The following is a 14,726-nucleotide window of genomic DNA, read 5'->3' as shown; positions in this document are numbered from 1 at the left end:
AATGGGCTGCGGATCTAAACTGCTCCATCGCCCAAAAACTATGGGATAAAATGATCATGGCAACCAAGAAACTTTGTTGGAACAGCAGAAAAAAATAGTATTGTATAGATCATGGGTAGGCAAACCGGCACTCCAGATGTTTTGGACTCCACCTCCAATTATGCTCTATCAATATGCTGGCCGGTACAGATAGTACATGGTGCCGACGTTCCCTCACTCATCCTCTCTATGCTGGAGACGTGGCCTTGCAGAGGGCAGTATGTTACATGTCTGCTGGCAGTGTACCACATTTACCCGTTGTGTTTTTTTGTGTTTTTTATAATCAACCAATTAATCCTAGAAGTCACAAGACGCACCACTTCCTTTTTTCCTGCTGCACCTACATGAGCAGATACCTATATGTGAACAAAACAGATATTCCATTTCCTCCTGATTGCACAGCACTCTATTGCAATAATCTGGAAAGCCTCAGCAGCTCCAGCTTTCTCCTCTATACTTCTTCCATTGCATAACTGGAGAGCAGTGTTCCCCCAACCCAGTCCTCCTGGACCACCAACAGTTCAGGATTTATGTATTTCCCCATTTTATTCCAATGGAGGTACTGATAAAAACTGGACTGTTGGTGGTCCATGAGGACTGTGTTGAGGAACACTGCTGTAGAGTATACTGAAATCTGCTGTGATGTAAATGTTATTGTTCACAGGCGTTACAGGAAATTAAGACCTAGACTGTCCCAAGCTCAGTCGTCTTTTGATATCACCTGGATGGATGATCTAGTACAATACTTCCCACAGAGAAGCATTGCCATCTGAAGGAACAGGCACAGCAATTACCCTAGTGGCCAAGAAGAGTTGCATAGAGAAATACGATCCCAATGCCTCTCTAAGGGGAGATTTTTTGGTGTTTTGGGTCATTATGACACTGCATGTGAACGCCTTCAGAAAATGAAAGGCATTTTATGGGCAAGTACCTCTAGTTGCGGTCAGACTGGCACACCAACTGACAAGTGTAAGAATCTCCATTTCTCTGTAACAGCAATGCTTCCATTCTCAGAGTGCATGGACTGCTTGTACATTGAGTGATAATGGTTTTGGTGCTTACAGTGACCCTTAAGAGAAAAATAAAATAAAAATAGGTCAGCTATGCTTGTAGTTTTGCTACTCTGGTCTTAAATTTGAAGTTAATTTTGGATTTTCACTCTAGCGAATATCCTTGTATATGTTTCTTGTAGCAGTATACTTGTTTAGATTAACTTTTTCTGACTTGCAGTACGGCTTTACTAGCTTTAACACCAGAAAATTTAAAACTATGCAGATTTGTACTTCCCATTTTATTTAGACACTTCAGGAAAAAAAAACCAAAAAAAAAAAAAAAACAGTATTGAGGGGTAGCTCAAAACTTTAATTTTTCCAACACCATTAAAATGACAGTATTTTTTTTATTAAAATCAAATAAGAGCTTGTTTCTTCAGCTGTAACTTTGGTTTACAGAATCTTATACACACACACACAAAAAAAGGAAGAACAAAAAATTGATTAGAATGCAGGTCTGAAGCCCCAGATATGTTTCAACTCAACTAGTTCACAGATATAACAAACAATGTATATAAAAAAAATATGGAAGTGTGCATTGGGTTCTATCTTCAGTGGCACATTTTCCTAGGATGGAGAGAGGAAAAAAAAAAGCTATTTTTTTTCAATGTGCACAAAACATAGGAATCAAAAACTTTGAGAAAGTATGGAATATCTGAGGTGAAGAAGAAAGCATCAACAAGCTTTCTAACTACTTTATATACTATCTTCAGCCATTAAGCCAAAATGTCCATGAAGTGAACATCCATTTAATTTGTAAATTAATATTTCACTTGACCTTACTCTTCAGTCATTTAACAGAATATGACCATTACAAAGTGCATGACTGTTTAAATTTGTACTTAATGGAACATAAGGATAGGGGTGGGGGGGAAATATAAATAAAAATGTATAAATAGCAGCATTTATTCATGATATTGCAATTTTAAGCTACGACATTTAAGAAAAAACTATTGACCCTGGGCTAAAATATAACTTTCATAATATGGGTCAAAAGGTTGTTTGCCCAACATGTTAACACGCTCTCAATATCCTAGTTGGCCCTGGTAATTATTAAACTAACAATCCTGAATCAGTTGAATAAAGAAGGAAACCCCCTCCTAACTCAGAACATTCCATTCATTGCATGGGGAAAGGTGTTGGTGGAAGAGGAGGATCAAGAGGCCTACTACAGTAAAACTGGGAAGGATATTTTTGGGGGTATGTCACTCAGTGATAGCCCACCACAGGTGAGCATTAACATCATCATGTCCAGTCTTTAAGATTCTGTTGTTACACTCTTCCCAGCGTCTTATCTTCCCATTTTCCACCATCACAAACTTCCACTCCACATTGGTGTCAGAAGGAAGCAGAACAGAATGAGACCAGAAACCATCTTTTTCATAGGTCAGTGGGATATAGTCATCCCAACCACCGAGTTGCTCATGATCACCAGTGACTGCAATGCGTTGAGAGTCCGTGTGAGTGATATAATGCACTTTGAAACCAACATTCACATTCTGTAGCATTGGCTGCACAGCCGCAACCTTCTTCACCTTTACATGATCAGCTTCTGATGGCTTAACGTCTCCGTCAGATAGATTTCCTAGGCCGACAGCATTATCATTTATGTTCAGCCCATGGATTTCAGAAGAATCTTCTTGTTGGTGAGACAAATGGATACAAGTGTTGTCCATCTCTTGTACACCTTTGCTTTTGCAAATATCAATATTCAATAACTCAACAGGTCTAAATTCTTCAGATGTGTTGGCTGACTGGATTGCTTCATGATCTAGTACCTCTCCACACACATCACCATCAGTCATAGCAACACAAGGATCGATAGGAGTTTCAAGACCATTTGTCAAGACATCAGTGATCATGCCACCTTCTGATACTTCAGCAGATTTATACTGGTCTACTTCAATCTTCTCGTGTGTAATAGAATGCCCATTTAACTCCATAGCTTTCTCTTTGTGAGGAGACTCTTTTAGAACTTCACTATTCAACAAATCACTTTGTGTTTCTTCAGCAGTTTCAATACGTTCTGGTTTATATTCTGTCACCTCTTCATCCAGCTCTTCGCCTAGATTGCAAAATAAAATAGAGTTATGCCAGTTAAAATATAAATTAAAATGCCTCAAATTTTAAAATAAAAGTTTGTAAGCCATTGCTTCCTGAATTAGATTTATCATCATATTTCATGCTACAACCAGTTTTACAGAGGCATGTTTTGCAGTTAATTAATAGACAGTATCACTTAGCTAATGTATGTATTAGTCGTCCTTGGTAAGGAAAAAACAAATACACTATAATGCTCTTTAATTTTAATACACATGCTGTGTTTGAAACACTAAGTAAAGCATGTAAATTACATAACTCCTGCAGAGCCATACATGCAGCACACATGTGCTCATACAGACCAAGCTTTAAAATAAATAGTTCTTTATAACAGTGTTCCCCTGCATGTTTAGATTATTGGATCCCTACTTTATAGTTAGATTTGCCTTTTATTCAGGGCCATATGGCCACCACTCCTATTCTGAGATTATCCTAACGGATGATCTCAGGGCAATCCAATGCCTCTCATAGACAAGCCGTGCCCTACTGTGCACAGCAGAAGTCATGCTCACCCAGTTGAATGTTTTCTATAGACCAGAACAGAATCCAGGGCTTATACAGGTGCTATATTCACGGTGTTCTCTTATGGCGAAAAGAAAAACCTTCAACGTTTCAAAGTCTTCAGAAGGAAGTGTGTATAGTTGCTGTCTGACAGCCAGTAGAGGCATTCTTAGCGACAAACGTAAACATTGTGTTTCTCACGAAAAAAAAAGCTGTATGTGTCCCAGTAACCTCAGAATGCAGCAAAATAAATCTATTCCCTCACCTGCTACTCTGCTAATGCATATTATTCACATTCACTTGCCATAGTTTGGTCGGCTATGACAGTCTTAGAGTGCTGGGCTAAACCATTCCCAGTTTATGATTGGTAAGAGTGGTTTATGACCACTTACAAAAGCACACTTCTGTAATGACAGATTATTGCTGGTCTTTTCCCCCCAGTCTTCACTTATCTTCGAATTTCAATTACTGTGTCAATTAAAGGGGTATACCCCCATTTTGACAAAACTGAAACTATGCCACTTGTAAAGTGAATCAAGTGGAGTGTTGCCCAATTATTTCTCCAATGGATTGCATACACGTATCATTGCAATCAGATGCTTTAATAACTTTTTAACTAGTTTTAAATGTACTACAGCTGCCAATATCTTCCAATTTCAGTTAGTAAAGGAATCAAACCCAGTTTAGAAAGCTGGCTTGGAGGAAGGTGAAGTCTACTGATGTCCACATTCCAAATGTAGCCACTGAGTGGACCACATCCAACAGAAGCCCCGCCAGATTTGTTCCCCTATGTATTCCATTAAATGTGCTACTCCAGCAATGAAAACAAAGCATCCAAGCTCCACAAGGTCAAAGAATCTGGGCTCCGTGAGGTCAAACTGAAAACCCATACATTTGCGTGTCTGCAACTAGCCACAACAGCAGAACGCAACCAAACGATCTAGGGGCTTAACGTTTTGCTACCTGCAGCAGTCATATGATGTTCCAGGGGCAAGATAGCCAAGTTTTATACTGCAAAAAGCTGGTGTAGTTTGAACAAAACCCGAACACATGCTCTATATAGAAAATCTGGGTTTCTCAGAGATACAGCTGGTATAGTTATTCTTGGTTTCTGCATAAAACAGAGTGACTTACCATATAAGGAATTTAACATTCCAACTGCTATAAAAAGAAATGCTCAGTCTGTGAACAAGCTAAAGTCAAATCACATTGTTTTGTGTATGAAAAAGCAAGCAAGACACAGGCAAGCAGTATTAACAGAGCATTTAAAATGTAAACATAGTGCAGCGATTATCAGGAATGTTCCGTTGGTTTCCATGGCAACTACTCCACTTTTAGAACACTGTCCCAGAAGTTTCTCATACATACCCTTACTGAGAAAGGGGGTGGAAGGAGTAGCACTTGCTGCAATGGATTAGAAGATACCCTCAAAAAGTCCCGTTTTAAATTAACACTATAGTCACCTAAACAACTTTAGCTTAAGGAAGCAGTTTTTGTGTGGAGATCATGCCACTCAGGTTTTACTACTCAATTCACTGCCATTTAGGAGTTAAATCACGTTTCTGTTTATGCAGCACTTGACACAGCCTGCATTGAAAAAAAAAAAAAAAAAAAAAAAAATCTGGTTTCACTTTCAATCAGATGTAATTTCCCTTAGACAATTGTATCTCTTTCTCTGTATATTGAACTTTAATTACACACAGGTGGCACTTCTTGCAGGGTCTAGCAAGCTATTCACACAGCAGGGGATATGAAAATCCAAATTAAACAGAACTTGCAATAAAGGAAGGATAAACTTTAGATGACTCTTTACAGGAAGTGTTTAGGAAGGCTGTGCAAGTCACATGCGGGAGGTGTGACTAGGGTTCATAAACAAAGGGATTTAACTCCTAAATGGGACAGAATTGAGCAGTGAGACAGCAGGGGCATGTTCTATACACCAAAACTGCTTCATTAAGCTAAAGTTGTTTTGGTGACTATAGTGTTCCTTTAAATCAGATCTCAAACAAGGGGTCCCAAGTCTTATGAAAGGAGGGAAGGGTATTATGGACTATAGCTGTAAGCTTGTCCATAGATAACTCCGTGACCTTGGCAATGACCTCCCTAATTTATGTCCCATCCCAAGGCCATGCTGCAGCGAGGGATGTGGAAGCCACCAAGATGATCTTATTAAATAACTTTTAGGAGTTGTTTGGAAAAACCTTGATTGGGCAGAAAAACAAAATCTACCAGGGGTTCAAATCAAGGAGCTATGGAAGACAGTGGCAAAAAAGGTCCCAATTTCAATTCCAATACAAGGTGACCTTGGGGGGCAGGTCCTCGTGTGTATGCCAGAACCTTGTGTAACCACAATCTCCAACACAGTCTGCTGGCATTTTACCGATCCTCAATACTGCCATCTAAAGAAAATTTTGTACATTTGCTCCTGGGACGCAACACATTGGTTGCTGTACTCACACAGCCTAGTGTGTACAAACATAATTGTAGACAAGAAAAATACTGCCTTTTCGATCAGAACCTTGCAAACAAACTCTCAAATTGGGTAGGTTCTACCTGCACACCCATCCCTCCAAAAGGGAAGATGGCATTTAACACCTGCATGTTCTCAAAGCCTCTAGGATGCATACCAGAGCGAAAAGACCTGTTACAAAACACAGGGGAGAGAGAGAGGATGTTCTAGAATCCAGAGTAAAAACTAGATACCATGGGCATTTCTAAACTTCCTCTTCCTAATTTCTGCATTAGTTTGGCAAGGTGAATGTGCAGTCAGGGGTAGGCAACGTACAGTGCCAAAACAATTTCTTAAAGGACCACTATAGTGCCAGGAAAACTCGTTTTCCTGGCACTATAGTGCCCTGAGGGTGCTTCCACCCTCAGGGTCCTCCTCCCGCCGGGCTCTAGGGGGAGGAAGGGGTTAAACTTACCTCTTTCTCCAGTGCCGGCCGGGGAGCTCTCCTCCTCCTCGGCTGAATGTGCATGCGCGGCAAGCATTTACAATGCTTTCCTATGGACGCTTGCGTCTCACTGTGATTTTCACAGTGAGAAGCACGCAAGTGCCTCTAGCGGACGTCAGTGAGACAGCCACTAGAGGCTGGATTAACCCAAATATAAACATAGCAGTTTCTCTGAAACTGCTATGTTTATAGAAAAAAGGGTTAAACCTAGCTGGACCAGGCACCCAGACCACTTCATTAAGCTGAAGTGGTCTGGGTGCCTTTAGTGGTCCTTTAAAGTTCCTTTATGTGCTAAACAGTGTAGCTGGCTTTCCTGGGGTCCAGTGAGGACCAGACTTGCAAGCTGCACAGCTACTCTACTCAAGTGCGGCTTCCCATGTACAAGTGCTGGGTGGATCACTTTCTCTAAGTGCTGCAATGTGTAAATTTAGGATTGTACCCCACCACCTGCAATCACAGCTCTGTTTGCACAAGCAGATAGCTAAAGTTCCACTGAGACTTCTGATTGGTCAGAGCCTATTTGGCTCTGGCAGCTTTGATTGCCGTGCAAAGGCACCTCGAGTGCCATGCATGGCACACATGCCATAGGTTGCTGACCCCGGGGTAGGTCACATGAGATTTCTGCACAAACTAGCAGCCAAATTTCCCTTGTTTTTTTTTTCATTTTTTTTTTTTAATTTTTTATTTTTTTTAAATTGACATGACATGTCTGGCTGCCTGGGCAAAGCATTTAATTAAATTAACCCATGTGAAGCAACATGCAGATCAGGAAATTCTTCAATAGCATTTACTTTAACTTGCAGAGCATTGACAGTTCCACAATAAAGGGGCCCTATCTATGCCAGACTCCCGCCACACAAAACATTTTATTTTCTGTTCCTTTTTGCAAACCTTTCCTAGTGCTAATAATTCCAGTTTTCAGGATATATTCAAGAAGAAGAACATGGTTCAATACAGGTGTTGGTGATAAGTTATAGGTCTACTTAAAAACATCTTGTTATCCACACATTTTGCAAATGAGACCACATATAAATCAACCTACAAGTCCAACCTTTATAGACATAAAATTTAACTGGTGTAGTTTTAGTCCTTTGAGTACCCACCCACACGTACCCTGGGCTCTTGTATTTATATGTATATAGACACCTAAATCTATATATATTATACATACCTGTAAGTTCCCACACAGTGGCATGATGGACAAATGAGGATACGTTAATGGTTTATTCACTAAACAGTGAACTACAGGGAAAACAATTAAACATTAAATTTTAAAATAGCCAATGTTACTATAAAAAGTAGTGCATTTTCCCAAGTCATTCCAATTCAGTTTGCTATTGAATACAATTCATTGTTTAGTGAATAAACCGCTCAGAATTATAAACACAGCTCATAACAGAGTTTAGCTAGCTAATGACTATGCCAGCAGAAGTTAGCAAGCAATGTCTAGGCAATTATATTGCAGTTAATAGGTCTATCTAGAATGTCAAAATCTTTGAGAGCTTGCAATAATCATCTTTTAGAAGCATTCTTAAAGTAGCAGTACAATTCCAACACAAACATTTGTAACAACAGACAGCAAGGAGTATAGGAGCAGCTGGGGTCACATTTACCTGCTACATGGCAAGTTTCTTGGATTTCTCTAGGGTGCAGTCCCAGCTCTTCATTTTCCAATACAGATTGGGTCTCACCAGTTGCTTCTTGAGCCACAATGGTTGTGTGGAGATCCTGCGATTTGCTCCATGCACTCTCCTGCTGGGACTCCGTTTTTAAGGGGGCACTGAGCTCCTGTAGTCTGCACTTTCCAATTTCCTGCTGGGGTTCTGTGGATAGGGATGTGCTGGGCTCCTGTAACTTGTTCCCTTCATTCGGTTCCTTGGACTCCAGGCTTTGGGATGCCCTGGGCTCCTGGAGCTTGCTCTCTTTGTTCTGTTCCTGGGGGTCAGAGGTTTGGGGTGTGTCAGGTGTATGCAAACTGTTTACATCAACTTCCTGATGGGAATCCAGAGTTTGGGGGATTCTGAGTTCTTGTTGATTGCTCCCCTTCCTATCATGCAGAGACTCCAGAGGTAGGGGTGTTATAATTTCCTGTAGTTTGGTCCCCTCATTATCCTGCAGAGGGGAATTCAGACTATGAGCTGTGCCGAGTTCCTGGTGAGCGTCCACGGTTATGATGAGATTGCTCCCTTCAGTATTCTTCTCGGTGTCCATAGTTAGAGTTGTGCCGAGTTCCTGCTGGTTTCGCTCCTCACTATCCTGCTTTGTGTCCATGCTTGAAGATGTGCTGAGTTCCTGTTGGATTTTGCCCTCTCTAACCTGCTGGGTGTCCATGGTTAGCGTTGTGCCGAGTTCCTGAAGGATGCTCCCCTCACTATCCTGCTTTGTGTCCATGCTTAGAGATTTGCTGAGTTCCGGTTGTATTTTGCCTCCTCCATCCTGCTGGGTGTCCATTGTTAGAGATCTGCCGAGTTCCTGCAGGATGCTCCCCTCTCTATCCTGCTGGGTGTCCATGGTTAGCGTTGTGCCGAGTTCCTGCAGGATGCTCCCCTCTCTATCCTGCTGGGTGTCCATGGTTAGCGTTGTGCCGAGTTCCTGCAGGATGCTCCCCTCACTATCCTGCTTTGTGTCCATGCTTAGAGATGTGCTGAGTTCCTGTTGGCTTTTCCCCTCGTTATCCTGCTGGGGGTCTATGGTTAGAAGTGTGCCAAGTTCCTGCAGATTGCTCCCCTTTCCATCCTGCTGGGTGTCCACGGTTAAAGTTGTGCTGAGTTCTTGATGGCTTTCCCCCTCTACATACTGCTGTGAGTCTAAAGTTTGGGATGTTCCAAGTTCCTGCGGTTTACTTCCCACACATTCCTGCTGGGGCTTCACATTGCTCCCCGCACAGGTGTCCTCACCTTCCTCTGCAATAGCTACCTGCTCTTCCTCCTCCTCCACCACAGGCTGGAGCTGCTTTTCTGGTGACCCTGTTCTTGTCTCCTCTTCCTCCCCTGATCTACCAAACCAAAGCCAAGCGAACAGGGCTGTCAGTATGCCCAGGACCACTGCTGCCCACATGGTGTTATCAGGTCTCCCTGCTGCAGGGCTGAGAGACTGGGAACCCTTCACTGCTTGCACCATCCCTCATCCAGGCAATAACATGAAGAAAGCGGCCGAGGGCCCTCCCATCCCCACCTCTTATCAGACTGGATTAGGAGCAGCTCCACCCATCCACATCTCACTGTGGATCTAATGATGACACAGGGTAATCTCTCTTATATGTCAGCCTGATAGTGCATGTTACCAGTCAGACTGTATCACTCACAGCTTCCTGCTTGTAACAGTAACATATTAACAGGAGCGGTCAGGCAGTTTCTAATTCTTTTTAAGGCACACTCAGCAGGTGATGCATTAAAAGGAAGCTTTGTTGGAACATGCAGCTTTTTTAGTGGCTTCTACTTGCATAGGTAGTTAGATTGTTTATGTACCATGAATGAAACCCAGCAAAGCATTCACTCTATGCATGTACACAACTGCTGTCTAGAATAAAAAGAACCGAGTTACTCCTATACCATAATTAAACCCGTGGGGAATATGGCGTTCCATAGTTTGGCACAGGTAAGCATCACCGTTAAATTATGTGGCTTTTGTAAACTTGCACAAAATGTTCCACTTTTTTTTTTTTTTTTTTATTAAACCTCATGACCTGGAGCACATATGCAGCTGCTGCCTGGTATTAAACAGGAGGCAGACAGAGCTGTACATAATCCCATTTGGCTTCTATTAGGTTGTGTGAGTAGCTTTCATTCATTCATGTTATCTAGTGGGACACTCCAGTCTAGATTTGAACCATCATTTTTAATACAATTTATATAAATAATGCTTTGAAATACATTACAAACAATAAAGACAGTTGTATTTGAAATCCCTGCTTTTGTTTTTGCAAAACTACAGTCTTTGCAGCTCCTGTAATGAAATCCCACCAATGCAGGAAGTGTGTGAGCCAATCACTTGCTTAACTTCCTATATAGCTGGTCATTTTTTTTACTGTAGAAATCAGATGAATTACAACTACCAGTCATTACAGATACAGAATTATTTTTGATGAAAAAAGAGAAACATTGCAGTTCATGACGTACAGGCCCTCTATGGTAAGCTTATACAGCAAAACAAAATTTTGGTTAAAGGAACACTGCTGTAGTTGGTGTGGTGTGGGGACTGCAGGGCTGATGACCGCCCCTACTATTGAGCTTCCATTAGCTCCACTGAGCTAAGCATCAGAGCAAACTCATTAGCTTGCCGTGCTAAGGCTGTTATGAGAAATCACAGGGTCCCATAGACAACCACATTGCGGTATACTGTATGTATGTATGTATCTGTATGTCTGTCAGTATGTATGTATGTATGTCTGTTTCAGTATGTGTGTATCTTTGTGTGTGTGTATCTGTGTCCTTTTTGTACCAGTGCGTGTGTTTGTGTCTATGTTTGTGTATTCCTGTGGGCGGGGTTTGGAGGCGGGCCCTGTGTTAGGGGCCCCAAAATTTCTGATGGCGGGCCCTGGATACGCTCTTATTTAGACTTAAACATACTTACACTGATCAGCCACAACCAAAACCATCTGCCATATATTGTGTAGGTCCCCCTCAAGATGTCAAAACAGCTCTGATGCATTGAGGCATACAATACACAAGACCTCTGAATATGTTCTGTGGTATCTGGCACCAAGACATTAGCAGCAGATCCTTCAAGTCCAGCAAGTTGCCATGTTGAGCTTCCATGGATCGGGTCTGTTATCCCAACAAATCCCACAGTCCACTATACCCATTGATGGCGCTTTCCGTGGTGTACAGGGTTTCATCATGAACACTGACCAGTCTGCAGTTATGCAGTCCCAAATGTAGCAAACTGAGATGCACTGTGTGTTCTGACAAATTTCTCTCATGGCCCGCATTACATGTTTTGGCAATTTCCTAGACGTGCACCAGTTAAATTTTCATTCATACGAAGGAATTCGTACTAAATAGCAATTTTTCACCACTGTTTTGGAGGTGCTCTGAATCTGTTGTCTAGCCATCACTATTTGGCTCTTGTCAAAGTCACACAGGTTTTTTCACTGGCCCATTTTTCCAGCTTCCAACACTTGACATTTAAGAACTATCTCTTCAGTTGGTGCATAATATATCACACACTTTGGCAGGTGCCATTGTAGTGATATAATTAATGTTATTCACTTGTCAATGCTTTTAAAGTTGTGGCTGATCAGTGTAAAAAAAACCAAACATACATTTGCAACATATACACACAAATACTCATTGCCAGACACACACAAAATACACTGCTATATACATGATTGCCAGACATAAACTGCCACACACACACACACACAAACTGTATTTTGCCCAAGGCCTTAGGCGACATTATCCATGGGTGCAGCAACAAAATACCGCCACCAACCCTCACTTCCTCCACCCTGTATTTCACAGCTTTTGCCTCCAATGAGCTTTAATTGCATACAGGAGGCTCCTGCAAGGTCTAGCAAGCTAGTAACATAGTAGCAGATAAGAAATTATAAATTAAACAAATTGCAAAAAAAGAAGTGTAAACATTAGATGACACTTTACAGGAAGTGTTTAGGAAGGCTGTGCAAGTCACATTCAGGAGTTGTGACTAGGGCAGCAATAAAAAAGCGATTTAACTCCTAAATGGCAGATAATTGAGCAGTGAGATTGCCAGTGCATGATCTATACACCAAAACTGCTTCATTAAGGCTAAAGTTGTTTTGGGGACTATAGTGTCCCTTTAAAGAAAAGACCCCACATGGGATAAATTACTGTAACCTAACCTTCATATTCCATCAGCATGTGTGGGTGCCTGTAACATACTTTAAAAAAAGAAACCGATGCAACTTGGTCTGTTCTACACGTGTATGGCTTATGTATGTCTTTAAATAGAAAGCTTGCTTATAATGGTAATTTTACCTGTGACAAATCACCCATGTATATATTCTAAGCAGGAATGCACTCTAACATGACAGAATGAGTATACAAACATGCAACCTCTGCACTATGGTGTCCACAGAATAGAAACACTCAAGAAATAAAAAATAAAAAAAATACTGAATCAGTACTGTTTTAGGGCTCCAAAACATTATATAGGTTTGGTTGCAGGTGTGGGCAGAGGGTATATTAAAAAGGCAGAAAAGTAAGTGAAGAAAATCTCTCACTCACAAAAAACATGTAGCCGCAACTCCAAAATTAAATAAGCATGTGTGGCAGACCTGGTATCATTCCCTGAGGTTGCCAAACAGAATCTTACCTCCCTGTTCGGGAACCAAATAGAACTTGTGTGGTTCCCCTCTTTATTGACTTAGAACACCGACCACCCCTGACTGTTAACCGTAATTAAAAGATTAATTTGAGTGCTTTCCCTGGGTGGCCAATTTGTCTCCCGAACACAGGCAGCGGTACTTGGTCGTCAAGTGCATGGAACTCATTTCGGTCACACTTTCTCACAAACCCCGGTTAAGATGGTACTGCTGCCTGTAAAGTTTCCCGAGCAACTAGATGAACCACGTTCAGGAGATAGGATCTACCTACTGGGGGGAGCATTCGCTACCTAAGTGTCACAGTGTAATACCCCAACACGCAGAAATTAGGATAGCCAGGGACAAGACTAGGAAATAACGTCTTACCGGGACTTAGAATGGCTGGACTAAACGTTTGACAGGGAAAAAGCGTAATCAGAGATGAGCCGAGGTCAAGGTAACGGAGAGACAGCAAAAACAAGAACTAGCCAGAGTCAGGTACACGGTAATCAATCAGATGGGCAAAGATAAATTCAGAGTCAAATACAAAGCCAAGGTCAATATCAGAATAAACAATAGATCAAATAACGCACTAAAGGGTACTGAAACAGAAACCACAATAGGGCAAAGTGGATAGGGCTAGGAAAGTTTAAATATCCTTAACTAACATTTGCTTGGCCCACGTCATGCCCACACCCTCAAAATATGCGTGTGTGGGGGCGTCGTAATGACGTGGGCCAATGGGAGCCTGAATCTAGTTTTGGCTCCCACTGTGCTCCTAGTGCCAGACGGGCCACATGACTGCTCCTTGTGGTCAGGGGGGGAGCGTCCATCAGTGTTCGTACAGGAACCTCCGAACGGAGACAGGCTGCTGTCATAGATTCTCTGGAACTCTTTTGGGTCATTACTTCGTGGCCAGCTGCTAAAAACTTCTCCAGAATAGCGATCTCGCGCCACCGATCCAATCTGAGCACTTTTCGGCATATGCTATTCGGCAATATGAAAATTGTGGGGTTCTTGTAATGTTTTATGTTTTTACAGCGTTTTGTGATATTGTACGTTAGTCCCTGTACCTGAGAGAAAATTGAGTTATCATATTTCCCAGCTCAATAATCTCTCAGACCCAGAGACTCTTGGGCAAAACCCCTGTAAACTTGCTGTAGAGACCCCACTCTATGGGGCCTGTGGATAAAAAGTTGTGTGTGGGCTAATAAAAAAATCAGTTGACTCTGAAAATTGTGTGTCATCCAGTTACTGGGGGAATGGGCTATAACCACTGAACAGCTTTTCCTTCCAGCTCCAGAGGAGATCTTGTATTTTAGGATTGCAGCTCTGCTACAGCATGGATATACTGGTTTCCATCATACTTATAGCAGTTCAATAGGTGCAATAACAGGATTACCTTCTCGGTGCTGGAATCCTCCCAGTAATCAAATGATACTCCACACAGGGCACATTTGTTGATCTGCAATCATAGGAAATCCCCCAGAATACATGAGGAAGAAATCATAGAAAAAATGCACATTTATTAAAGTCAAAAAAAGAAAATACATATGGCAAGATACTAGAACAGCAGTCCTCATGTATGCTGGCTGTATTAGTACAAGTATGTAAAAAATTTAAAAAAAAAAAGGTTATGAGTGAAAGTATGAAGTATAAAAGTTTAAAAAGTCTAAAACCTGAGCAAAGGACCACCCGCAGCTGCAGTACAGAGGGGAGACGACCAAAGACACAGGCCCTATAGAAAGACCAGAGAAGCCATGGATGCGTTTCGCACAACTTTGGGTGCTTTCTCAA

At 41.7% G+C, this 14,726-nt stretch overlaps 1 protein-coding gene across 1 annotated transcript; it reads right to left on the bottom strand.

Annotated features, from left to right (window-relative positions):
- Nucleotides 1–1,820: 1,820 nt before the first annotated feature.
- Nucleotides 1,821–9,816, bottom strand: STBD1 (starch binding domain 1). Its single transcript, XM_063458693.1, has 2 exons — nt 8,260–9,816; nt 1,821–3,156 (listed from the first exon to the last, which is right to left on the bottom strand). Exons 1-2 carry the CDS (start codon nt 9,764–9,766, stop codon nt 2,297–2,299), a joined length of 2,367 nt encoding a protein of 788 aa, XP_063314763.1. The 5' UTR covers nt 9,767–9,816; the 3' UTR covers nt 1,821–2,296.
- Nucleotides 9,817–14,726: the final 4,910 nt, after the last annotated feature.

Source organism: Pelobates fuscus, chromosome 6, assembly GCF_036172605.1.
Source record: "Pelobates fuscus isolate aPelFus1 chromosome 6, aPelFus1.pri, whole genome shotgun sequence".
Lineage (NCBI taxonomy): Eukaryota > Metazoa > Chordata > Amphibia > Anura > Pelobatidae > Pelobates > Pelobates fuscus.
The sequence above is the reverse complement of the archived record's forward strand: the minus strand, read 5'-3'. Positions and strand labels throughout refer to the sequence as shown.

Excerpts from the sequence above, each read along its gene's own strand:
- STBD1 (XM_063458693.1), bottom strand. The coding sequence starts at position 9,766 with ATGGTGCAAGCAGTGAAGGGTTCCCAGTCTCTCAGCCCTGCAGCAGGG. Across the intron at positions 3,157-8,259 it reads AGAAACTTGCCATGTAGCAG|GCGAAGAGCTGGATGAAGAG; the intron begins GTAAATGTGACC and ends TTTGCAATCTAG.